The sequence below is a fragment of the Dasypus novemcinctus genome, chromosome 7 (assembly GCF_030445035.2).
Source record: "Dasypus novemcinctus isolate mDasNov1 chromosome 7, mDasNov1.1.hap2, whole genome shotgun sequence".
In the NCBI taxonomy this organism is placed as follows: domain Eukaryota; kingdom Metazoa; phylum Chordata; class Mammalia; order Cingulata; family Dasypodidae; genus Dasypus; species Dasypus novemcinctus.
In genome coordinates, this window is record NC_080679.1 from 100,015,736 (window position 1) to 100,042,878 (window position 27,143).

At 34.7% G+C, this 27,143-nt stretch overlaps 1 protein-coding gene across 1 annotated transcript; it reads left to right on the forward strand.

Annotated features, from left to right (window-relative positions):
• The first annotated feature begins 949 nt into the window (after positions 1–949).
• On the forward strand, positions 950–27,143 carry MMADHC (metabolism of cobalamin associated D). The gene is made up of 8 exons (XM_004462227.4): positions 950–1,090; positions 1,533–1,592; positions 3,714–3,858; positions 16,394–16,611; positions 19,527–19,632; positions 20,171–20,301; positions 25,951–26,037; positions 26,531–27,143. Exons 2-8 carry the CDS (start codon positions 1,584–1,586, stop codon positions 26,723–26,725), a joined length of 891 nt encoding a protein of 296 aa, XP_004462284.1. The 5' UTR covers positions 950–1,090; positions 1,533–1,583; the 3' UTR covers positions 26,726–27,143.

Consider the following 27,143-nt stretch of genomic DNA (forward strand, 5'->3'; position numbering starts at 1 on the left):
GAAGAATTCCAAATAGTTTGTGAAGACACTCCATCCTCTAGTGGGCAGAGCACAATTTCCACTCCTTAAATATCAACTGCGCATAGTAACTTCCTTCTAGGAAACTCAGTATGGAAAAGGTGGATGGGAAAGTAACTTCACAATGGCGAAAACTGTCTTGACAAACACTACCTCAGCTAGGTGATCAAGGTCAACAGAAATACTGATGTCATGTTGATAGTATGTACCCTTGACATAATGTGATTAAAAAATGATGCTTTACATATGTGTTCCTCCTCACCAAAATATAAACCCAGTCTAATCATGAAAAAAACATCAGGAACACCCCAATTGAGGGACACTCTACAAAATACCTGACCAGACCAGTACTCCTCAAAACTTTGAGGGTATTAAAAACAAAGGAAACCTGTGAAACCGTCACCATCTAGGAGAGCCTAAGGAAACGTGAGGATTCAATGTAATATTGTATTTTGGATGGGATCCTGGAACAGAAAAAAAAAAAGATATTAGGTAAAAATGAAGAGATCTGAAGAAAGTCTGGAATTCAACAAAAAGTAAATAAAGTTGATAAATAGAAAATGACTATTATAAATAATTCGTTTAATATTACTTATAGAGCCCTTATGGTTTCAGCGCTGTGGCAGAGCTGGAGAGAGAAAAAAAAGGTAAGTGCCTTTTACTCAAAAGCCAGTGATTCGTGCAAAATAATCAGTTATGATATAACAGTAGACCATCTCGGGAGCAGGAAGAAATGCTTGGGCGCAGGAGGTACCCATCACCGACAAGTAATTTCGATCAATGGGCAAAACCAGAACACTAGCGACGTAGACCCCCCTGCCCCGCCTTTTCTCCTCCCTACTATGCGCGTGCGCATCATCCGTTCCGCGCTCCCATCGATGCGCTCTGCAGCAACTTCTTTAGCCTGGCCCCTGCCAGCGTAGGCGCTACCACTGCTGCCGTCGCCGCCGCCATTTTGACGGCGGGGAGAGCCTGGGTCTGGGGTAGCTGGAGGTCCCGTGGTGACTGGAGCGGATGGTGTTCGCCCGCCTTAACTACGCCAAAATCGCCGGTCTTCGGGCCACAACCCTCGGTATTGCCCCTGTTCCCATAGGGCCCCTGTCGCTGTGTCCAGTCCTGTCACTCTGCCTGTAGGCTCTTTTTCGCATACTCAGCCCGAAACTTTACCTCGGGCTGTAATCAGACAGCACGGACCTAAGTTAAAATACCTACTTCGGCGCTCAAATGTTCTAGCCGCCGCTCTCCATTCCCCTCCGCAAGGCAGCCGGAGTTGGTTTTCAGCAGACATAAATCAGGAGGATTCAGCAAGGCCTCGCCTCTGAGCAGGGATCTCTCAACTTGGCTTTCGTGTCTTGTAGGAGCTGGGACCGAATTCTGGGCTCCCTGCGCATTCCTGGGAGAGGTTGGACTTTGGTCTTGCGGTGGAGGGACACAGAATAGGTTACGGGCGTTTGTCGGTTTGGAGATCCTAATTTTAAGCTTGTTATCTCTAGCTTGTTTTGTTTTGTTCCCAGGAATAACTTCTCAAAAGAGAAGATATTTTGCGTCTGTTCTGTCTGCTAGAAATGGCCAATGTGAGTAAAATCTATTAAAAATCAGTAGAGTAAAATAGTTTGCGGGCTTGTTAGGAGATGGAACGGTGGTTTTTATGATGGCATAGATGCCATGTTTCTCGTGATTAGATATAGTGTGACAAAAATGTCAACCGAAGCATACGTCATGTTTTTGAAGGTAGTTGAACACAAACGTTCTATTCACTACAAGTGTACTTTATTCCTCCAATTCCATTTTTAGAAATAGAAATTTCATGCAAACATCCTTTCGATATTTTTAAAGACTCTTTCGGTAAACATCTAATATTTGTTTTTAAGCCCTTTTATTTTTTTCGGTTAAACTGAAGGTTTTGTAGCACAGTTTCAACGCAGGAAGTAGCCTTCCATGTCCTACAAAATGAGAGTAAGGAATATTCACACAGACGAAAGATACTGACTGCATCGTGCTGAGCTGTTAATTGGTAGGTGGCTAACCAGACCCACTTTACCATAAGGATTTCGTGTATCGTATGAAAACAATAATGAAAGTAGAAAATTATATTTAAATAGTTACACAAAAGGTACAGTGCAAGTTCGGTGCTTTGTGGTGAGGGAAAATTAGAAGTCTGAGATCACTTAATGAGAGAAGCATTGAACTTGACTTTGCAAACATAGGTGGGATTTAGATAATCTGAGGTTTGGGTGGGAAGAATAGTCAAAGTGATCCACCTTTCAAAAATCTAGAAGTCACTTCTGCCTGTTAGAAATTTAAGATGTGTGAAGAGATTACAAATTCTGACTGGATGGCTGTAAGAAAATATACACATGTATGTATTCTCAACAATCTAGTTAACGTATATAGTCATGGTCATAAATGCCTCTTCTACAGGGACTAGTTAGGTAAATTAAGAGATCTTGGTGGAGTCTTCGACAAACTGAAGTACACATTTCTGATGTGCTCTTACTTATGGTGAGAAATAAAGATAGAACAAATAGATTTGGATTTCAGAATACTCATACTATGTGATAAGAGGAAGGGGATGATTTTGAAGAATCAAATCTGGGTGAACTATTCCAGTATCCTGGTAACTAGTTTTCATGCCAACTGTACTCCCACTCCAGCCATTCTCTGTACTGCCAGTAGTGTTAAAGTCCCTAAAAACAGTGCTTTTATCAGTTTTCTCTGACTCCTCCCTGTCTATAGTTTAAAATTCTGACCCATTATCTTGATGTAATAAACCTTTCGCTATCTGTGTCAAATATAAACTCTTACAGTTTGCCCAAAAGTTAACTTTCGAGCCTATTTTCTACTGCACTCCCTTAAGTCCATCCTCACCAGATTTGTCAATCTTCTGAATATACAAACCTACTGAATTTGTCATTCTTCTGAAGATACAAACCTTTTATGACTATACCATTGTTCCTGATAGTCACTCATTAAAATGCTCTACAGCCATAGACAATCTGTAAATGAAAGGGTATGACTATGTTCCAATAAAACTTTCTTTACAAAGCAGTGGGCTGGATTCAACCAGTTTGCTGACCCCTGCATTAAATTATTCTGACCCAATTATTTTGCTAATTGAATGAAAGATGTTTGCAAATTCATCCTTTGCAACTGACCTCCGCATTCAAGAAATGAACATGAGCAGAAATACACTACAAAGGTTATGTGTTAAAATGGAGAAAAGAGGACATTCCTCTATAGCCAAGAGGGAAGAATGGCATGGGAAATAGTTAACCGGATTTATAGCAGTCATAGAAAAGAGTTAGAAAGTAAACAGATCTTGGCCCAAGGGTAGGTTTTGAAAATTATCTGTCTTAAGGATAGAAGAATCTTAATAGCTATACTACCTTTTTAGTTTTGTTGCTAAATAGGGCAACTTTTAGAGATTCTCATTCCTCATGTGTAGCTCTCTTGAATTCTGGCCTTCACTGAAAAGGATGTATTTTTTTTTTACCTAATATAATATATTATTTTTTAAGTATGCATATTTACTCTTAAAATTATAAATATACGTAATACTTGTTACATAATAGGTGTTCAAAGAAGTTTGAATAAATGTCAGTTTTAAAAGATTCTAATGTGAAGATTTATCAGAGATAGTATATGTTTGATAGTATACACAGAACAAATAATTTTAATTGTTGTGTCATTTTTAGGTGTTTTGTAACAGAGCCAGACTGGTTTCCTATCTTCCAGGATTTTGTTCTTTAGTTAAAAGGGTTGTCAAACCCAGAGCCTTTTCAACTGCAGGATCTTCAGGTTCTGATGAGTCTCATGTTGCCACTGTACCTCCAGATATATGTAAGTATATGTTGATGCTTCACTTACAATTGTTTGTAAACATTTTGAGTTGTGTTTCCTATAATAGTTCTTCCTGAGGTTTTATAGGTTTTCTGTAAAGTTGTGTTTTGTTCCATTGAAAATAAAATCAAAATTATTTACATAAGAAAGCTATAATATCTATCAACAGATGGATAAATAAAATTTGGTATATATATACAATGAAATATTATTCAGTCATAAAAAAGGATGAAGTTCTGATACATGGCTACAGCATGAATGAACCTTGAAGACATTATGCTGAGTGAAATAAGCCAGGCACAAAAGGACATTGCATGATTTATAAGTAATGGCTAGAATATGCACATTCATAGAGATAGAAAGTAGGTTGCACATTAGGGTGGGAGGGAGGGAAATTAATAATGAACACAGTTTCTATTTTTGGATGATGGAAGAGTTTTGGTATGCATGGTGGTGATGGTTAAAATGGCAAATTTTATGTTGTATATATGTTACCACAATAAAAACTTTTTTTAAAAAAGCAAAAAAAAACCGTACTATAAAAAATAAAGACTCAGTATTGGTCTCTAAAACTGTTTTCCTGAACTGAAGTTTCTTTCTGTCTTCCGTCATACAGACTCCTCCCTGAAACAGATCTGATCCTATTAAGACATGTTACTGCTTCTTGTCATTCTTTGCTGAGTATCTTAACTATAGCTGGTACTTATTAGCTATTTTATGAATGTTTATAGAATCAACAATTTACTCACTATCTTCAAGTCTGCCTTTTCTAATCCATTTTGCACACCACTATCATGTTAATCTTTCTAAATATTTAATCATGTCACTTCTTTGGTAAGCCTTAATTATCTATTTTCAGCAGCATCTACTGTCATCAAGCTATAACTCTTTATTCAATGTTTGTTTTTTTTTAAGTTCTGTGGTTAGCTAAGTTTGAGGAATACTACACACCATATTCCTATCTTGGTGGCTTATAATGTACACAAATATTAAAGGCTCTTAAAATCTTAACCTATTGTGTTCTAAGGGCACTGCACATGGAGGCTGTTTTTCATGGAACATCACTTACAGTGGAAGATTAGTTTGTTTGAGCACTCAAAGCCTTCCGTCTTACCCCAGTTTTCTTTCTTTTATCTTTTTTTAAAATTTAGAGCCGTGATAGGTTTACAGAAAAATCTTGCAGCAAGTAACAGAGTTCCCATGTAATATTCTCTTATACACATAGTTACCCATATTAACGTTTTGTAGTAATGTAGTACCTTTGTTAAAGTTGATAAAACAGTAATATTATACTATTAACTATGGCCCATAGTTCCATGTTAGGATCATTGTTTGTATTGTACAGTTCTATGGGGTTGTTTTTTGCTTTTATTCTGATAATTTATGTCCAACATACAATTTCCAATTTTGTTCACTTCAGTTATACAAATCCGAGGTGTTAATTACATTCACAATATTATGCCACCATCACTGTCATCCATTAACAAAACTTTTCCATCACCCCAAACAGAAACTCCATGCTAATTAAGCATTAATTTCCTATTCCCTACCCTTAACCAGGCCTTGGTAACCTGTATTCTAGTTTCTGACTTTATGTATTTGCATGTTCTAATTATTTCATATCAGTGACATCATACAATACTTGTCTTATTGTTCCTGGCTTATTTCACTCAACATAATGTCTGCAAGGTTCATCCATATTGTAGCATGCATAGAACTTCATTCCTTTTTTCAGCCGAATTATATTCCAAGGACATATATACCATATTTTTATCCATTCTTCTGTTGGTGGATACTTGAGTTGCTTCCACCTTTTGGCAATTGTGAATAATGCCACTATGAACGTTATTTTCACGAAAATGTGTTCAAGTCCCTACTTTCATTTCTTTTGGGTTTATACCTAGAAGTGGGATTGTAGGATCATACGGTGATTCTGGGCTTAGCTTTCAGAGGAACCACCTGTTTTAGTTTCCTAGCTACTAAAACAAATACCATACAATGGTGTATCATAAACAGTGTGAATTTATTGGCTCTCAGTTTTGAGGCTAGAAGAAGTCCAGGGTCTTGGCATCAGCAAGGTGATACTTTCTCTCTGAAGACTGGTGTCCTGGGGTTGGCTGCCATTGATCCTTGGGGTTTCTTGGCTTTTTTATTACATGGCTGATGCACATGGCATTATGTTATCCTTTCTCTTCTGGTTCCGCTTATCTCTAGCTTCTTGATGCTCCCCATAGCTTCTCTTTCTATGTCTAATGGGCACACCTTACCTAATAACATCGTCAAAGATCCTATTTACAAGTGGGTTCACAACCACAGGACCAGGGGTTGGAACCTGAAAAAGCCTTTTGTGGGGGATGTGAGTCAATCCCCAACATCACCACACTCTTTTCCACAGAGACACACCATATTATATTCCAGCCAAAGGTTTAAGTGTTCCTATTTCTTCACATCCTATCAAACATTTTCTAGTTTTTGAATAGTGGGGTTGAAATGGTATCTGTATTAGTCAGCCAATGGGGTGCGGATGTAAAGTACCAGAAATCTGTTGACTTTTATAAAGGGTATTTATTTGGAGTAGAATCTTACAGTTACCAGACCATAAAGTGTAAGTTACTTCTGTCACCAAAGTCTTGCTACATGTTGTAGCAAGATGGCTGCCAGTGGCTGCCAACATCTGCAAGGGTCCAGGCTTCCTTTTCCTCTGAAGGCTCTGTTATCCCAGCTTCTTCCAATATCACCTGTAGGCTGGGATAAGTCTTTTCTCTCTCCCAGGGCTTGTTTCTCTCCATGCTCAGCTGCTCTGCTATCTCCACAGGCCAGCTTAAACTCTCAGGTGAACGGCTCAACTCTCTTCCAGGGGCCTCTGTTGTGTCTAGTGGAACCTTCTCTCTTTCCTCACTTACCTGCTTTTCTTTTTATTTACTTCCCAGGGCTCCAGCACTAAACTCCACACCTGTTTCCTCTGTCATGTTGTTTTCTCTGTGAGTCCCTGCCCACCAGTGGGGCAGGGATTCAATGTCCAACTGACATGGACCAAACAAAAGTAAGAGTGAAACATAATATACATAATATACCCAGAGGAACAGACCAGTTCACAAACATAATCCAATATCTATTTTTGGAATTCATAAATAATACCAAACTGCTACAGTACCTGATTGTGTTTTCAGTTTTGCTTTTTCCTAATGTCCAGTGATATTGAACATCTTTTCATATGCTTATTGGCTATTTGTATATCTTTGAGGCATATCTATCCAAGTTTTCTACACATTTTTAAACAGGTGGTTTGTCTTTTTGTTGGTGAGTTGTAGGAGTTCTTTATACAAGTCTGGATATTAAACACTTATCAGATACATGATTTCCAAATAATTTTCCTGTTCTGTGGGTTATCTTTTTACTTTCATATTAAAGTTCTTTGATGCACAAAAGTAAACAAATGAAGTCCTATTTGTTTTGTTGTTGTCGTTCATGCCTTTGGTATAAAGTCTAAGAAACCATTACCTAACATAGGGTCCTGAAGATGTTTCCCAATCTTCGAGGAGTTTAAGTTTTGGTTCTTATATTTAGGTCTTTGTTATATGATGTCAGGTCACCTTCATTCTTTTGAATATGGCTATCCAATTTTCTTAGCTCCATTTGTTGAAAAGACTTCTTTCTCCATTGAGTAGACTTGGCACCCTTGACAAAAATCATTTGGTTATAAATGTGAGGGTTTACTTCTGGACTCTCAGTTTGAATCTGTGCGTCTGTATGTCTGTCCTTGTGCCAGTACTACACTGTTTCTGGGTTTTTTAAAAAATAACTTTATTTTAAATTCAAAACAATAAAATATCAGAAAAAGGCAGTTCAACAAGTTTTGGAAGCATTACTCCTAAAAAGTTCCATTTAGGCACATTTAGCTCATCTAATTCCAACTACTACCTCAGTTGTTATACTGTTTTGATTACTGTAGTTTTGTAATAAGCCTTAAAATTGGGTATTATTAGTCATCCAACTTTGTTTTTCTTTTTCACAATGGTTTTGGCTATTCAAGGCCCCTTACCCTTCTATATGAATAAGATGATTGATTCACTTTTCCATTTCTACAAAGAAGGCTTTGGAATTTTAATTGGGATTACATTTGATTCTGTAAATCACTTTTAGTAGAATTGACATTTCAACAATATTTAGTCCTCCAATCCATGAACACAGAATGTCCTTCCATTTATTAGGTTGTCATTAATTTCATTCAGCAATGTTTTGTAGTTTTCAGTGTGTAAATCCTTCTTGGTTCACTTTTATTCCTAGATATTTGATTCTTTTAGTTGCTTTGTAAATGGAGTTTTTTTCTTGACTTCCTTTTCAGATTGTCCATACTAATGTATAGAAACATCACTGATTTTTGCATTTTGATCTTGTACCCCACCACTCTGCTGAATTCAATTTTTAGCTTTGATAGCTTTGTTGTGGATTTTTTCAGGATTTGTTTCTTTATAGGTTCATGTCACTTGCAAATAGGAAATGTTTTACTTCTTCCTTTCCAATTTGAATGCCTTTTATTTCTTTTTCTTGCCTAATTGCATTAGCTAGGAATTCCCTTATAGAATAACAGTAGTGACAGTGGGCATCCTTATCATGTTCCTGATCTTAGAGGCAAAACTTTCAGTCTTTCACTATTGAGTACAATGTTGGCTGTGGATTTTTTCATATGTGCCTTTTGTCATGTTAAGGAAGTTTCCTTCTATTCCTAGTTTTCTGAGTGTTTATCAGGAAGGGATGCTGGATTTTGTCGAATGCCTTTTCTGCATCAATGAAATGACTTTGGTTTTTTCCTTTGTTTTATAAATGTGGTATAGTACATAAGTTGATTTTATTATGTTGAGCCACCCTTGCACATCTGAGATAACTCTCACTTGATCATGGTGTATAATGCCTTTACTGTATTGTTGGATTCAGTTTCCAGTATCTTGTTGATGTTTTTGACATCTTTATTCATAAGGGATATTGGTCTGTAATTTTCTTTTCTTGTGATATCTTTAGCTGGATTTGTTATTAGAAGTCATGCGGACCTCATAGAATGAGTTAGGATGGCGACGGACTTGGCCTACTGGTTAGGGCATCTGTCTACCGTATGGGAAGTCCGCGGTTCAAACCCCGGGCCTCCTTGACCCGTGTGGAGCTGGCCCGTGCGCAGTGCTGATGTGCGCAAGAAGTGCCCTGCCACGCAGGGATGTCCCCTGCGTAGGGGAGCCCCATGCGCAAGGAGTGCGCCCCATAAGGAGAGCCGCCCAATGTGAAAGTGCAGCCTGCCCAGGAATGGTGCCGCACACACGGAGAGCTGATACAACAAGGTGACGCAGCAAAAAGAAACAGATTCCCGTGCTGCTGACAACAACAGAGGCAGACAAAGACGCAGCAAAATAGACACAGAGAATAGACAACCTGGGTGGATGGGGAGGGGAGAGAAATAAATAAATAAATAAATCTTTAAAAAAGAAAGTAGAATGAGTTAGGAAATGTTAAATGTTCCCTTCTTTTTAGTTTTTTAAAAGAATATGAGCAGGATTGTGTTAATGTTTTTTTGGAATATTTGGTAAAATTCACCAATGAAGCCATCTGGTCCTGGACTTTTCTTTGTTAGGAAGTTTTTGATTATCACTTCAATCTCCTTACTTCTTGATCTGTTGAGATCTTCTATTCTTTCTTGAGTCAGTATGGGTAGTTTGTGTGTTTCTAGGAATTTGTCCATTTCATCTATTCAAGTATACAGTTGTTCATAATATCCTTTTAAATCCTGTTTATTTCTGTGGGTTTGGTGTAATGTTACCCCTTTCATTCCTACTTTTAGTTATTTGTATCCTCTCTTTTTTTCTTTGCCAGTCTAGCAAAAAGTTTGCCAATTTTCTCCATCTTTCAAAGAACCAACTTTTTTGGTTTTATTTTTTCTCTATTTTTTTTATTCTTTATTTCATTTATCTCTGTTCTAATCTGTATTATTTCTTTCCTTCTGCTCACTTTGAGTTGAGGTTGCTTTTCTTTTTCTAGTCCTTACGTATGTGAATTTAGATCTGATTTGAGTTCTTTTTTAATGATTTTAGAGCTATACGTTTCACTCTCAGCTCTGCCTTTGCTCCATCCTTTAAGATTTTTGAGTGTTTTCATTTACTTCAAAATGTTTCCTAATTTCGCATATGATTTCTTCGTTGAGCCATTCATTGTTTAGGAATATTTAATTTTCAACATACTTGGAAATTTTCTAGTTCTTCCTCTGTTACTGATTTCTACATTCCTTTGTGGTCAGAAAAGAGTCATTGTATGATTTGAGTATTTTAAATTTGTTGGGACTTGTTTTGTGACCTAACATATGGTCTACCCTGGAGGATGACCCATGAGCACTAGAGAAGAATGTATACTCTGCTATTGCTGGGTGAGATGTTCTATATATGTCTGTTAAGTCTACTTTGTACATAGTACCTACCATTCATGTTTTCTTATTTTTCTTTTGTCTAGATGATCTATCCATTATTCAAAGTCATGTATTGAAGTCTTCTATGATTAACATAGAACCATCTATTTCTCCCTTCAAATGTGTCAATATTGGCTTCATATATTTGGGGGGCTCTGCTCTTAGGTACATACATATATATTTATAATTGTTATGTCTTGTTGATTTAACTCCATTATCAGTATATAGTGTGTTTCTTTGTCCCTTGTAATAATTTTCTACTTGAAGTCTGTTTTATCTATTAGTTTAGCTATCCCAGCTCTGAGGAAAGTGGCCCTACCAGTTTTTCCTAGTTGTTCAAAGATTCCATCAGGGATTGGAATCCTGGAGCCTCTTATAATTCCATCTGTGACTACTCCCCAATTTGCATATCTGAAGACTAACTATTTATACTCCATAAATGACGGTTTCTTTGTTTTTTTCATTTAAAATATATAAGGGATTGGTATCCTGAGTATATAAAGAGCTTTTATAGAATAGGAAATAGTAGAAAAACAAACCAAAAAATGGATATGAACTGGTCATTCACTTATAAAAATAAACTGAAATCCTCTATAATTACAGGATATTTACTTTCTCTAATAAACAAGAGAATTAGATAATGCTAGACCCTAATAGTCTTTAAAAACCATCGTCAGAAATAGCCAACAGGTTTTATTTTGTGAACTGACTCCTTTCGGATATTAGTGGCTGACTAGAGTCTTGTTACTCAACATGATCTTCAGGCCAGCTGCTTTAGCATCATATGGGAGCATGCTAGAAATGGAGAAACTTAAACCCCAGTCCAGACCTACTTTAAAATCTGCATTTTAACAAGTTCCCAGATTATGCTTAAGTACTTTAAAAGTTTGTGGAGCACTTGACTAGAGTATTGATTGGTGTTGAGAATTTTGAGACATTATCTGGGTTCAACAGGAAAGAGTGCCATGATTGATGGATCATGTCTGTCATGGGTGTGGGAGAGAGCTATGGTGGCACTTATGGAAGCAGCTGTACTGACTTGACCATTTCCAGTCGTTCTGTCCTGGCAAAGTATTAGTTTTTGTTTTAAGTAATTTTGTGCAGCAGTTGCCCTTCCCTTCTCTAATCACACCCCCACCCTAAGTATATATTAATTTTATTTTCTACTTTATTCTTCACTAGAGGATCTTTTGACTATTCTACAAGTTACACTTTTTCATTAAAGTTTAAGTGAAAAAACTGATGTGATCTCTTCTGCCTGTTATGTTGATGTAATTCGTATTAACTCACAGGGAATTATGTCACATTGGGTCATAAGCAATTTTTCCCATCCCATTAATGTTTTTTGCCACCATGTAACAGCAGCTAAACTTGAAGTGTACATTAACACAGTTGAACTCAACCATTGACAGATGAATATACTAGTGTTCACAATATCCATTTACCTCTGTTTCTTCACCTTCTTCCGATTGGTTTTAGCCATATGCTTTATCTTTAACTTATAATTCTTCCTGTCTTTTTTTCCATAATTCACAAACCTCAACTCTTCTTTCTATACCCTTCTGTTAATTTACCTTTTCTCTCATCTCACTCTAAAGATAAAATCCTTGGGTCTGCCTAAACCTGCTTTGCTCATAAGCCTTATTTTTATTGCATGATTTTGCACATCAGGATGCTTTCCAGAAACACAGTATGATACCTTATCACAAAATAACCTGTAGAAATTAACAGTACAGAAGTGTGTTGAATAAAAAGTAAAATTCTTCAAAAACTACTACCCCCAATCCCATGGCCTTCCCCAAAGATAACTACTAGTTTTCTCTTTATAAACAGAAAATAAATTTTTTACATGCTATTTTTGACTAAGCTTTTTCTTTTAATGCAGTATGTCCTAGACTTTATTCAGTGTCACTTCACATAGGTTTACTATATTCTTTTTCATGACTATGAAGCATTCCATAATATTTATTACAATCCTTTATTGACTCCTTCCCCTAATAATGGACCAATAAAACCATTTCCATTTTTCAATATTAAAAATAGTACTTTAGTGAATATCCTTGTTATCTGTGCATGTGTGTATTTCACATTAGGTTAAAGTAAGAGTATTTAGTAAATACTGCCAAGTCTCACTACTTTAGACATCTCCTAACAGTACAGAAGTGTAGCTATTTCTCTACACCCTTAAAAACACTGACTACAATTAATGTTTTTCTTTTATGCCAGTTCTATAAGTGGAAATGATATCTTGTTTTTGTTTGCATTTCTGTGATTACTACTGAGGTTTAATATCTTTTCTTGTTTAATAACCTTAGGCCTAAACTCATCTTGCTTTTAATAAATGCATGTTGATTGAATGAAATTGGTATATTTTTTCAGCAGATTGCCTGTTTCTTTCCTCTGTCCGTTTTTCTATTGGGTTGTCTTCTTGCAGTTATTGGAAAAACAACTTAATATTACCAATATTAATCTTTTGTCCTAAATTTCACAGAAATAGTTTGTATCTCCCACCTATCTGTAAACTTTTTTACTCGGTACGCTGAGAAAAATTTTAAAAAGGCTGTAATTTTTTTATTTAAAATCAAAATTTGAATTAGTTAATGGTTTCTTTTACCCTCCACAAATTAGTTTTATTAACCCATATCTCATCAATGTGGTTTTTTTGCCATTTCTATTTTTCATGTCATGATAGAGTCATTCCTGCCCCAATAGATAAAAGTATCCTCCTATATATATCTCTTTATAAAACATTCTTAACTTTTTTTTTACATATTAACTCTCTAATTCATCTGCATTTTACTTTTGCGTATGGAGTGAAGCATAAACATTTATTTTTTAAATGCCATCTTTCTTTTATATTAAATTCCTGTATATACTTGAATCTCTTTCTGGATTCTTTATTTTTTTCCCAAGGATTGATTTTGACCTATGTCAACAACATTGTGACACTTTTGCTTATCTAGTCTTATTGTAGTTTTGTAAGAAATGTTTTAATTTATTTGGTAACAAAAGTCCTTTAATCTTTTTCAAATTATTCTTGCTATCAGATGAATTTTAAAATCAATTTATCAAGTTCCATAACATAAATTATATGAATTGAAGTTTGGATCGTTAGGGGAGAATTGATATCTTTATATAACAGAGTAATCCCATACAGAAACTTGTATGCCTTTCCATTTATTCATCTAGCTTTCTGTATTCATATCTTATACAGAATTTGTTAAGTTTATTGCTTGATATTTTAAGGATTTGGTTGTGCTAGCATAAATGTGATATTTCATATTTTCTATTTCATTATTACTGGTTTATTGGGAAATAATATTTTCCCTAGTTTCTTGACACAATTTTGAAGTCATGATTGTTAATTCTCAATTTAATTGTTCTTTTTGGTGATCTTTGCACTTTGTTTAGTATGTTGATAGCTTTTCTTAAATGTTTAGTGAACCTCTGTTGCCCATTCGTACTGATAAATGGAGTGGTAAGTTGATAAGTGAGTATGAGTAACATGAATTTCTTCAGGAAATATATAAAAATGTATTCCCAGCAGCAAGTCATCTTTGAATAGAAAGACTGATTTGTAGTCTACGTAAGTATGGCAAGCTTACCTTTCAAATGAATAGGTGAGAAGCATAGGCATATTAGGGTACCCCCCAGCATGGTCAAAATTAGAAAGTTTTTAAAATGCTACCCAAAGTCTCTTGTTTTGCACAAGGAGTGCACCCTGCGAGGAGAGCGGCCCCGCGTGAGAAAAGCGCAGCCTGCTCAGGAGTGGTGCCATATATACGAAGAGCTGACGCAGCAAGATGACACAACAAAAAAGAAATGCAGTTTCCTAGTGCTGCCGGATAATGCAAGCAGACGCAGAACACATAGTGAATGGACACAGAGAACAGATAGGGGAGCAGGGAAAGGGGAGAAATAAATAAAATAAAATCGTAAAAAAAAAAAAAATTGCTATTACCAGTCTGTGATAAGAAATTTGTGCCAGGATATAAATCAGTGCATTGCCTCATTATCAAAAAATGTCTTACTAAGAAAAAAATGTAAACAAATAATCAGTGTTAGTGAGGTAGTTGATATACACTCTGGTGAAAACTCTTCATCTCTTCTTAAACATAGATTTCAAGGGCCATTTTCCAGTCTGTTGAACCACACTTTGACTAATAGTACTCTAGGACCCTCATCCTGTCAGAGCAATTCTCCATTTTATATTTTGTAATACTCCTTTTAACACTGCTGAAATGGCCCTGTAGCTGATAGCACTAGCTAAAATAAAAAAAATAAATCAACATGATGTCCTAAGTATAATATAAAATTAGTATAAAAGGAAAATAATTTATAATGAAATATGTATTTCAGAATGTAAATATTAGGACATTACTATGCTTGAAGACATAAAATAGACACATCTATACATAAAATTACAGTGAATGCATAGCTATAAATGCAGTCTGATGAAGGTATATTTTCTTAGACTCACCTACTATGAGCAGTTCACTGTCATGATGTGATTTTTCTAAAACAGCAGTTTTTGGTAAGTTCTAAACAAATTAAGACCAATTAACTCAATATACTTGTTCATGGCATCCCTATAAAATTCAGTGTATATTTAAATCATGTAAAATGAATTATTCTCTCTTTATTTGTAAAGTAGAGCTAAGTTCTAAGCTCAGATAATTAGGAGTTTTACAGCTACATGAATGTAGTCATATAGGGTAGTTTTCCTTGTGCAGGACTGTCTTCTCACACTCTCCCCAAATCCCTTTGGCCTAGTGTCTGGGAAACCCCTTAGACAGATCCCACTTTGTTCATAATATTGCTCTAGGATTTAACCTAGAATCACACTCCTTACATGACTGATCTATATATTTAGGAAGCTGGGTGGTAATTTCAACAGACTGTTCATAGGCATTCCAAATTACCTAATGATTGCCTCTAGGCTGCACACACTCCTGTGCTTGTTCTCTTTGTTCAGCATTTCTCCCCCATACTCTTTTTGGGAAGGATTGCACTTACCTTTGCAGCAGCCTTCCATGCCTGCTTTGGTAGTGTTTTTTCTGAAGTTTCTCAGTTCAATCTCATTTGCTTTCTGTCTTCCAAATATTATTCAAAATTTCTGATTCATTGTTGACAATAGTTTCTAGTACTATCATGGGTTTTTGTGCTTTTATTATGTGTTTTCTGAAATTTTTGGGATGGAGAAGAGGTGAATGTTTGTACTTAGTCTGCTTGCTACTTTTGGCCAGAAGTATGTATTACCTGCATAATAAATATATAATATTCAAAGTCCAAAAACATTTTCAAATTTAATTGAGGATCTCATATTCAATCTGGTGCTCAGAAGAAGGGATCATGTTGTGGCACAAATATTTTCCTCTTAAAATCTAATAGATGCAATAAATTTTCTAATATGTATTAAAACAAGTTCAGCATATAATTTGGAGACAATTCAAGATACATTGAGATTTCAGAAAATGAGCAGATCCTTTGGAGTGATTTATGGTCTTTCATGAGATGAACAAATTTTTTTTAAAAAGTATCGTGCTTGGTTATAGGAATTTTTTGGCCTAGTTATGCCTAACTTGCCTGCCATCCTTGATATCTACCCTATTCCCAATCTCCAGCACATATATGGGGGCTGGCAATACAGTTAAACTCAAGGATAGATAATGTGAGAATGTCTATTTCTGCAGATAATTTAGAAACTGTAAAAAAAAAATTTTAAAGAATGCTTATTTTGCTTTCTGACTGATTTAATGATAGCAGCATCACATGACCACATTAAAATATCATGTGTCTGTCTAGTCTGAAACCTTTGTTTTCCAAATGAACAAATTGACTCTCAGAGATTATTTCATTTGCCTGTGAACTTACAATTGATTACCTTAATTAGTGTTTTAAACATGGCATGAAACTAATTTATATTTACAGATTTCAAAAATTGTGGGGGTTTTTGTTTTTGTGTTTTGTTTAAAGAAAGCAGTACTACCTTTTTAAGTCAAAAATTATGTAATTGTAAGAAGAACATTCTGTCTGTGAATGCACTTGACTGTTAAGAAGAAAATGGTTCATTTTGTTGTTCCTCTTCAGGCTCTCAAACAGTATGGCCTGATGAAACTATGGGACCATTTGGACCTCAGGATCAGAGATTCCAGCTTCCTGGGAACATAGGATTTGATTGCCACCTCAATGGGACAACATCACAGAAGAAAAGCCAGGTTCATAAAACTTTGCCTGATGTTCTAGCAGAGCCTTTATCAAGTGAAAGGCATGAGTATGTGATGGCACAATATGTAAATGAATTTCAGGTAAATTCTTGATATCATTTATTATGTTTTTCTCATTATTAAGGCTGTATTACTTCTGATTACAATGAGCATGTTGCTTTCTTTTAAAAAGTAAAAAGAAACCCAAATCAGCATAATTCCATTTCAGTTGAATTCCAATACAAAAACAGTATGAATAGCTATTTAAAAAATTGGCATTGTCTTATACTTAGTGATTATTATATATACATTTTTTTTTACTTTAGATTACATTGTCTTTTACCTATGTTATTTAATAATTGCAAATATAGATTATTTACTCCTGTATGTGAAATTTAGGGTCCATTTTTCACATTTATAAATAGTAATTATAATTCCTATATGAACCAGATTTTGGGTTTTATTCCTCCTTTAGCTACTTACAAACTGAAGAAAATTTTGAGACCTCTGAAATTGTTCAGCTATAGTAAACTAAAAAGAATTATAGGAGGGCTGGGTTTTTTTTTAAGTTTTTGAAGAATTTTTTTTAAGGTCCTTGAGTTTCGTCTGAATTTTTTTAATGGCATTGCATCATGTTCATTCTCTCTGTCAAGCCCCTGATGCTTATCATTTTTTCACATTTCTGCATGATTTTGGGCTGAGTTGTGTTTTTTTTTAATTAATTAATTAATTTATCCCCCCCCCCAGTTATCTGTTCTCTGTGTCTATTTTGCTGGATGTTCTTTGTCCGCTTCTGTTGTTGTCAGTGGAATGGGAATCTGTGTTTCTTTTTGTTGTGTCATCTTGTGTACAGCGCCATTCCTGGGCAGGCTGCACTTTCTTTCGTGCTGGACGGCTCTCCTTACGGGGCACACTCCTTGCATATGAGGTTCCCTTATGTGGGGGACACCCCTGCGTGGCAGAGCACACCTTGCGTGCATCAGCACTGTGTGTGGGCCAGCTCCACATGGGTCAATGAGGCCCGGGGTTTGAACCGTGGACCTCCCATGTGGTAGATGGATGCCTTAACCACTGGGCCAAGTCCACTTCCCTGGGCTGAGTTTTTTATCAAAGCCATATTGTGGGAAGCAGCAACCCCTCACAATTGGTATGAGCTATATTGGATCACCTCATATTGAGACACAGTTGACTTCTCCTATCTTCTGATCATAGGTGTTTTTTTCTCAGTCGTCTTGGCTGCCAGGTGAATGATTATTCCACACAGGTTTCTGTCTATCTTCTCATTTGAATCACTCTTGGTAACTTCCTCCCCAGGCTCTGTTTTGTTTTTGTTTTTATTTTTAACTCAGTATTTCTATTTCTGATGTTTCGGTCTGGTTCTATGTCTGTCACCCTACTAAATTTTAACCTAGATGTCTCACAAGCCCCTGGATTTTATATGTCTCATACTGAAGTAGTCCTTATATTTCTTTCCAAACCTGCCCTCACTCCCATATTACCAGTGGTATAAATGGTTTAACCATATACCCAGTGTCCCAAGATAAAAATTTTAGCTCCAACCTTGATTCCTTTCTTTGTTATACCCCATAAATAGTAAGTGAACAAATCTCATTGCTTCCAGCCTGACAGCCTGAAGTAGCTCCTAAATTATTCATGGCTTTTAAATTCTCCATAATACTGCCAGAATTCAAGTTCTCCTTATCTTACCTGGATTCTTTGTAGCTTTACAGCATGATAGACTTAGGAAATAGAATAAATCTAAAAAAACTTGGCTCTGACACTCAATTTTGTGACTTTGAGAAAGTTACTTTACCTTTCTGAGCCTCTGTTTTCTTTATATATATAAAATGGGTATAATAAACAAAGAAGGTTGCTGTGAGGAGTAAATGTGAAAATATGAACAAAGCATGAAAGTATACTAAGTGCTCAATAAGTGCTGGCTGTTACTATTAGTCTGTCACCCGCTTCTCCTCATTACATACTCCACACTAACACTAGTATTAGTTTCTTATGCCTGATCTTTTTGTTTCTCATTGCTTGCAGACCCAAGTCAAGATTTCTTAATGTGACACAAAGGCTTTTTACAGCTTTGATCCCTTAACCTTTCCCACCTTCTCTTCCACTAATTTCCATTCCCTCTACTCTCCAGCCACAACATAGCTTCTCACTTTTTAAAAATACACCATTCTCTTTCACCAGCACATGCCTTGGCATGGTTATTATCTCTTGCTGACTGTTCTTCCTCCTAAATTTCTAACATATTCTTTACCTGTCAAACATACACATTCATCAGAATGTAGGTATGATACCTCCATTTGAACCTTTTCCTGATTCTACTTGGCAAAGCAAATTTCTTTCCATTTGTACTCCCAGATACATTCTTCATAACTGTATGGCACTTTTCATAATGAACTGCATTTATTGGTTTTCGCTTTATTTTTCTTCTACTAGGCCTGAGATTTCTGAGAGTAAAGACTTAATATTTTACCATTGTCATACCTGTTTCTGACTAATACTCAATGCATAGTAGGCTCCCAATAAATTTCAGAAGAATAAAAATCTATTCAACCCTTCTGTAGGAAAAGCTATATTATTTATCATGTTATTTTGTAAAATATTATCTCCATTTTACATATTACAGAACTAAAAAGAAAGGATAATTAAATACTATGACAAAATATCATTAAGAGATGACGTTGTAAGACATAATTATGACATTTTAGTTCCTTAACCAACTTCTTTTCAAATTAATTCTTAGAATAGCAATATATTATATATTCATGTTATGTTTTATTCAATTCTTCTGGAGAACTTTCTAATCTTAAATTCTTCATAGAGAAGAGTTTAAATATATCAAAAACACTATTACCTTTTCAGTTTACCATTTACTTGGCTACCTCCAATTATATTATGATCATTAAAAACAAAAAAAAATTCTATAGAAGACAAACTGATAATATGTATGATATTTTATTTGAGCTTCAGATTTTGTTACTTACATTTCTTATTCCCTTAAGGGTAGTGATGTACCTGTTGAACAAGAAATTAATAGTGCAGAAACTTACTTTGAAAGTGCCAAAGTAGAGTGTGCTATCCAAATATGTCCAGAATTGCTACGAAGAGGTAAGTCATGGTTTACACATTGTAAAACTAATGTGTATTAGATAATGTCATTAATTTTTAATGTGTTGAATAATGTACTCTATAGAAATTATAAACTCTGTATGCTTTAATATTTTCATCTCTCTATCTAGGAGTGATTGCATGGCTAAGATAAAGGCTTTCAAATGTCCCCTAACCTCTTGCTGCCATTAGATAGGAATGGTAGAAATTTTAATGGTTTCTTCCCCCAAAGTTTAATTTAAATCATTTCTACTCCTGGATGATTAGTATTGCTATAACCCCATATATAATATGTAGTAATGAGAAAAACCTTAATAAATTTTTTTGAAAATTACAACACCAATAACATGTAACTGTACTTACCCTTCAGAATGATTGGTAGTAACATAACAAAGAGCACAGGCATTTATAAAAATAACTTAATGTCATTCTGATTTAACTTAATCATCGATTCTTCTAAAGAAATATTATGCATTATTTCTTTTTTACAAAAACAAATTATTTTCTCCCTGGAATTTTTATTCTGTTTTCTTTCTAGATTTTGAATCATTATTTCCAGAAGTGGCTACCAACAAACTAACAATTCTGACTGTAACACAGAAAACTAAGAATGATATGACTGTTTGGAGTGAGGAAGTAGAAAATGAAAGAGAAGTGCTTTTAGAAAAGGTAATTATTTCAGTTGCTGGCTATATAATTTTGTGGTCATATTTAAATATCAAGAAGTCAAAATGATTTAAAGTGGTGGGTATCTGTTATTAATTTTCTGCTGAAATGTTTCAGTACCAAATAGTTAGACTTAATGTAATTTTTTTTGAGAATAGTCCTCACTTTTTTATTTTTAGTATCCTTGAAAAGACATAGATTCTCTCCAATCATTTCCTCAGATTTAAAAAAAATGTATGCTTGTTTTAGGAAATTTGGAAAGTCCAGTTAAAAACAACAAAAAAATAAAATTTACTTCTCATACTCTGGCCTCCTCGTGTCCCTACCTCTGCCCTCCTCTCTCTCTCTTTAAATCATGTCAAGTAAAAAGTGAAAATTACCCCAACCCTCTCCAAAGAGTAAGCAATAACAGTGTACTTTAAGGTATTATGTACTTACTTTCTTTTCCTATGCTTTGCTTTTAATCTGAAGTTATCTTTTTGACACCTTTCCATGGCATTACAATAGAAATATTGCATTCTTTATAAAATCTGCATAGTATTACATTACACCTAAACCATACTTTATTTATAATTTCCTTAATGATATAGAAGTTAAAAATCAAACATTTTCTTTTATAGGCAACAGAGCAACAAAGATTTGTACATATATTTTTATACACACGCTAGTTTCTGTAGATTCCTAAATAGAGAATTGCTTGCTGAATTAAAGGGTATGTACATTTTAAATTTTGATCAACACTGCCAACTTCATCCAGCCCACCAAAAAGATTGTCCTATTATATGTGGTCTCACCCTAGCTTACCCTGTATATTAGCATTTCTTTCAATTTTTACCAATCTGAAAGTGAAAAGTAGCAACTTGGATTTGGATATTTTAATAATGTCTTATTTTTAAATACTATAGAGTTGTTTCTCTAAGAATTTGGTTTTGGGTCAATATCGTAGATCAGTTTCTTTACCTAGAAAATAGAAAGGAATATTCTTCACTTCGGCACCTTTGCTAATTTTAGTTGAAAATGCTGATTTCCATGTAAGATGTTAGGAATTATTTTTTATTTTCTTTAGGAGTTGGGTGTTTGCTTCAATTACTTTGTGAAAATATGTTATAATTTATATTTTCAACAGTATTTTATAAAAATTACCTTATATTTAAATGTCCACATATAGCTTTGCTAGTTGACTTCAATCATGAAGTTTTTTGCTAATTAGCAAGGAAGTAACAGACACATAAGGCATAATGTCTGATTTTAAGAAGATCTAAATTTAGAGAGTTGGGTCTTAAATAGCAAAGAGCTAACACTAAACATTAAGATAATGCTTAGTAATATATACTCCTTCACCTTTTTTTTTAAAACATCTCTATATACTTATATTTATTATTCCTTTTTTTAAATTTATTGAAATATATCACTCATACAGAAACAGTAAGTGTATAATTGTTGTGATCTTAAAAACCAAACATGTATAACATCAAACAACCATATATAACATCTCACCCTACCATCAATAATTTGCATTCTTTTTAAACTTTTTTAACTATTAAAGAGCATTGTTAAAATATTACTACTAAACAAAGTAGTTTTCCCCTAACCAGTCTGATTGTTATTATTTTTAATATCATTTATATATGAACATGCATAAACAATTAAGTATGTAGTAAAAGTTGTGAACTTACAAAGCAAACATGCATAACATCATACAGGGGTCCCATACATCAACCCTCCGCCAACACCTTGCATTGTCATGAGACATTTGTTACAAACTATGAAAGACACTGTCAAAATCTTACTACTAATCATAGTCCTTATCTTACATTTGGTGTGTTTTTCCCCCATCCCACCCTATTATTATTTTTTAAATATATTTTTTATGACAGAAGTTGTAAACTTATAAAACAATCCTGCACATGTGCAGAATTCCCAAACAACATCCCTCCATCAACACACCGCAATGTGATGTGTCATTTGCTACAGAAAAATATCATCATCTGATTGTTACCATATCCATAGAGTACATTTGGCTGACATTTTCCATACTGCCTCAGTATCAACACAGTACATCTTTCGCATAGATGCAAGAATATTATTACTACTAACCACAGTCCATAGGTCATTCTCATCTGTGTTTTTCCCATGCTTCTCCACATTCTCATCACCCTGCAGCCTTTATAATACAGTGCTGTTAATTACACTCAAAAATTCATCACTACCATCCATTTCCAAACCATTACAAAAAGTCTAAATAAAAATTCTATATGAATTAAGTGGTTAAATGGGGAAACTTTAGATCGTATATGTTACTTGGATAAAAATTAAAAGATACAGAACTGCATAACACAGTGAACCCTATTGTAGATGATAGACTATAGTTAACAGTAGTATGAAAATGTTCTTTCATAATTTGTAACAACCATACGACACTAATACAGACTGTTAATAATAGAATAATACATGAAGAAAAAGTACACCTAATATAAACTGTGGACCACAGTTAATAGTACTATTTTAATAACCTTTTATCAGTTGTAACAAAGGTATCATATTAATGCAAAGGGCCAACAAACAGTAGGGACACTGTATATTTTACATAAATTTTTTTTTGTAAAGCTACAACTTGACTCTAAAAATATAATAATAGGACATTTCACAGGCCTGTGTTTTGGATGTATTAAATGAGGTAATAAATGTCAATTAGGGAAGCGGACTTGGCCCAATGGATAGGGTATCCGCCTACCACATCGGAGGTCCACGGTTCAAACCCCAGGCCTCCTTGAACAATGCGGAGCTGGCCTATGCTCAGTGCTGATGCGCGCAAGGGGTGCCGTGCCCCACAGGGGTGTCCCCCACGTAAGGGAACCCCACGGGCCTTCTTGACCCGTGTGGAGCTGGCCCATGCACAGGGCTGATGCACACAAGGAGTGCCATGCCACGCAGGGGTGTTCCCTGCATAGGGGAGCCCCACACTCAAGGAGTGCACCCAGTAAGGAGAGCCGCCCAGTGCGAAAGAAAGTGTAGCCTGCCAAAAAATGGCGCTGCACACACGGAGAGCTGACACAGCAAGATGACACAACAAACACAGATTCCTGGTGCCACTAATAAGGATAGAAGCGGTCACAGAAGAACACACAGTGAATGGACACAAGAGAGCAGACAACGGGGAGGGAAAGAAAAATAAAAAAATAAATCTTTTTTTAAAAAAAGTTGTAAAAAAATGTAAATTCACACAGTGCCTAGTACAAAGAACCTCAATAAATGTTGGCTACTAGTGTTAAAAAAGAGAGGGAGAGAGAGCAAGAGAGCTATCATCAATGGTAATAAAAGTTCCACACAATGCAAGGTTTAGGTTGTGTGTTGGTGTAAGGGAATCCTGTTTTATGCATGATTGTTTTGTAAACCTACAACTTATCTGATTTAAAAATTGAAGAAAAACTATATATATATATACAAACACTCATAATTGTCATTTAGTATCTAGAGAGCTCTCATATGTGCATTGTATTAGTGGTTTAAATTTTTGATACCTTGAAGATTCTGACAATTTGATACCACCCCTGTAGTTGTAATTTAGTTTTCCTATAACCAGTTTTAGGGCTTTGACATGGCAATGTGTGTCATCATGTGATTTTTAATTTTATAATGCCTTGTAGCAACTTTATTTTCTTTTTAGGGGAAAAAAAACACATTTTTCTATTTCAGATGTTAGTGATTATTTTAGAACCACACTAGCATATTGTCCAAGTAGGTGTTTTATGTTGTATGGTTAAATCTATTTTAATTTTTTCCAGCAGATGTCAGTGTTTGCTGTTGATGAATAAAAATCTTATGAGAACTACTCAAACTGGCTCTTTTTGTGATAATTTGGGATTCTTTTAGTTAACCTTTGCAGATATTTGATTGCATTGTTTTTCTTTCATAACTTTTTGTTTATGGCATTTCTGTTCACTAAATTGGAATATATTCTGAGTTTTCTAGACCATAATCAGTAGTTTTCCTATTTTTAAGAATTATGAAGATTGATAAAATTCAATGATAGTATAAATATTAAATATGGAAAATAATCTAAAGAATACATTTAATGTTTATCATTAACTTACAAGATGTATCTGGAGAAATATTTTAGGTTCTATACCTCTGATAGCAGGGATCTCTGCAAACTTTTTTTCTAAAGGGCAAATATTTTAAGCTTTATTAGAGTCTCAGCCTCAGCTCCTCAAATTTACCATTGTAGGATGAAAGCAACCACAGCCAATATATAAATAAACAGGTGTGGCTGTGTTGCAGTAAAACGATTTACAAAAGCAGGCAGTTGGCTGGATTTGGTCCTAAGGCTTATAGCTCCCTGACCCCTTATTTAGGACAAGATCTGTATTCCTCAGCTTAGCCTTGGGTTCTCAACTGAATGCCAAAGGTGCTCAGTGAAGTTTCTTCTCTCTGACTGTGCCAGAAATCCAATGTTCCCCAGCAGTGCAACTCTCAGCCCCACAGCAGGTAAGCTGAGTCCCCCAACAGGTGAGCTAAGCTCACTTTGTGCATGCACAGTGCAGCCCTTAGCTAAAGAACCTGAGAGAATGTGTCCTTTGTGCATTTTACTCTTCTCTGGCAAATTCCAGATGCTTCAGCAGTCTGGAACTCTGTTTCTTCTTCCTCAACTTAGTGATGGTTTGCTTGGCCTCCCCTTCTTTGCCCTATGGCAGAAAAGTACCCCCGGCAGAAAGCTAAGAGAAAACAGGGAGATCCTTTCATTGATTTCCCTTCTCCCTGTGATTATTACAGTCTTACTCTTTGACTATTCTTCCAGATCTAAATAAAAATAGTTACCTCAAATATTTTATTCAGTTTTCAGCAGGCTGTCTAGTTTGACAAATGTTATGACTAAAAATGAAATTATACCCTTGTTTTTAAACACTATCTGCTCTTTTATTGCATTGTAATTTGGCCTTAATATATATTACCACCTTTTTACGCCTTAGACTAGACTTCTCTTTAAGGCTAATAAAGGCATCACAAGAGTATCAGGATGATAAAACCAAGGATTTGAATAGGTGATACTTGCAAAATGGTATACAGTGAATATACACTATACAAAGATACAGAGGGAGTATACAGTGAAAAATAAGAATCCTATCTACCTCTGTTCCCCAGTTGTCCAGTTCTGTTATCTTTATGTGGCTTTTCAGAAATATTTTCTATCACGCATATGGGCGGATAGATGAGTTTTTGAAGGGCACAATGTTTTTTAACATTTAAAATTTTTTCATTATGAATATTTATTTCCCTATCTTATTTTGAATGTCTCTATAACAGTACAAAATAACAGTAGTTTTTTTAAATAGCAGTAGTTGTAATTCATGATAAACACAAAAGTCGATAGCACAGAACTGATTAGAAAGAGTTCATACATAGGAAAGAATTTAGAAGAAAATAGATAGAATTTAGACTTTTGAGAGAAATTAAACTGTTAAAGGAATCATTAGTCTTTTGAAATGGTAAAGTCATAACTTTATAGTCTAATTTGTCATTTCTTTTGTTTGTTAATGTTATTGAGTTTGTTATGTGAAGCAAAAGATATTCAATTAAAAGTTTAAAAAATAACACTGAATCTGCAGTAATGCTCTTTTGAATATATTATTGTTTGTGGACTTTTTTATGCAGTTCTTCAATGGTGCTAAGGAAATTTGTTACGCTCTTCGTGCTGAAGGCTATTGGGCTGACTTTATTGACCCATCATCTGGTTTAGCAGTGAGTAATTAAATTCATTTTGAAAGCTAGATTATATAATTTGAAGGAGGTATGGTTTGAGATTTATAAATTGCTTATAATCTTAGAAAAGTAGATCTTTTAAGAGTTCTTTTAAACCTCACAGTTTTACCCAAAATAGTACTACTTTGAGTCACGTGCATTCACAACTTTTGGTGGAGGTCTTTCGTTCACACTAAAGTTTCTCCCTTCCTTTAAATAAAGTTATATTTTAAAGAAAATAAGTGAACCATTATTGTTCAGTTACATTTTAAATTCTGGGTATGCCTTTCAATTGCAAGTATTAACAAAATCATTTTAGACTTTTTGAATCTTAAGAGGTGGGGCACTTTAGATGTTTCATGGGACCTTTTTATTTGTCCTTATTTGGTTTTTTAAAATTATTTGAAGTATTAAATAGGTATATATTCATGGTTGCATAAAATTATTATAATGTCTTTCTTACTAATGAAAGTTCATTTTTTATTTCTTCCAGTTTTTTGGACCATATACAAACAACACTCTTTTTGAAACAGATGAACGCTATCGCCATTTAGGATTCTCTGTTGATGATCTTGGCTGCTGTAAAGTGATTCGTCATAGTCTCTGGGGTACCCATGTTGTAGTAGGAAGTATCTTCACTAATGCAACACCAGACAGCCGTATTATGAAGAAATTAAGTGGGAACTAGTGGTGATACTATTTATATGTAATGCTGTCAGAGGCTCAGTTTTAAATATACTTATTTGTGGATTTTATTTAAACTCTTATAAATTGACAAGGTTGGCAATTCATTTATGATTTTTAAATCACAAATGTTCATTATTCATATTATCATTGAATACATGTTGAGTGTATCCACATTGTGTAGAATGTGGTAATTAACATGTAACCAGGGTATGAAGATCTCATATTGTTATTTCTCCCCTTTATTGGGAAAACCTTGGTTTTAATTATTTTTCTCCAAAAATAAATCACACATTTGGTTAAGATGATGTGCTTTTTCATTGCAATATTTTTTAAATTTACTTCTTGAAGAGTCCTAATAAACTACAATATTAACGTTGTTAAAGTGTTTATTTTTTTAATAAATACAATTGAGAATTCTA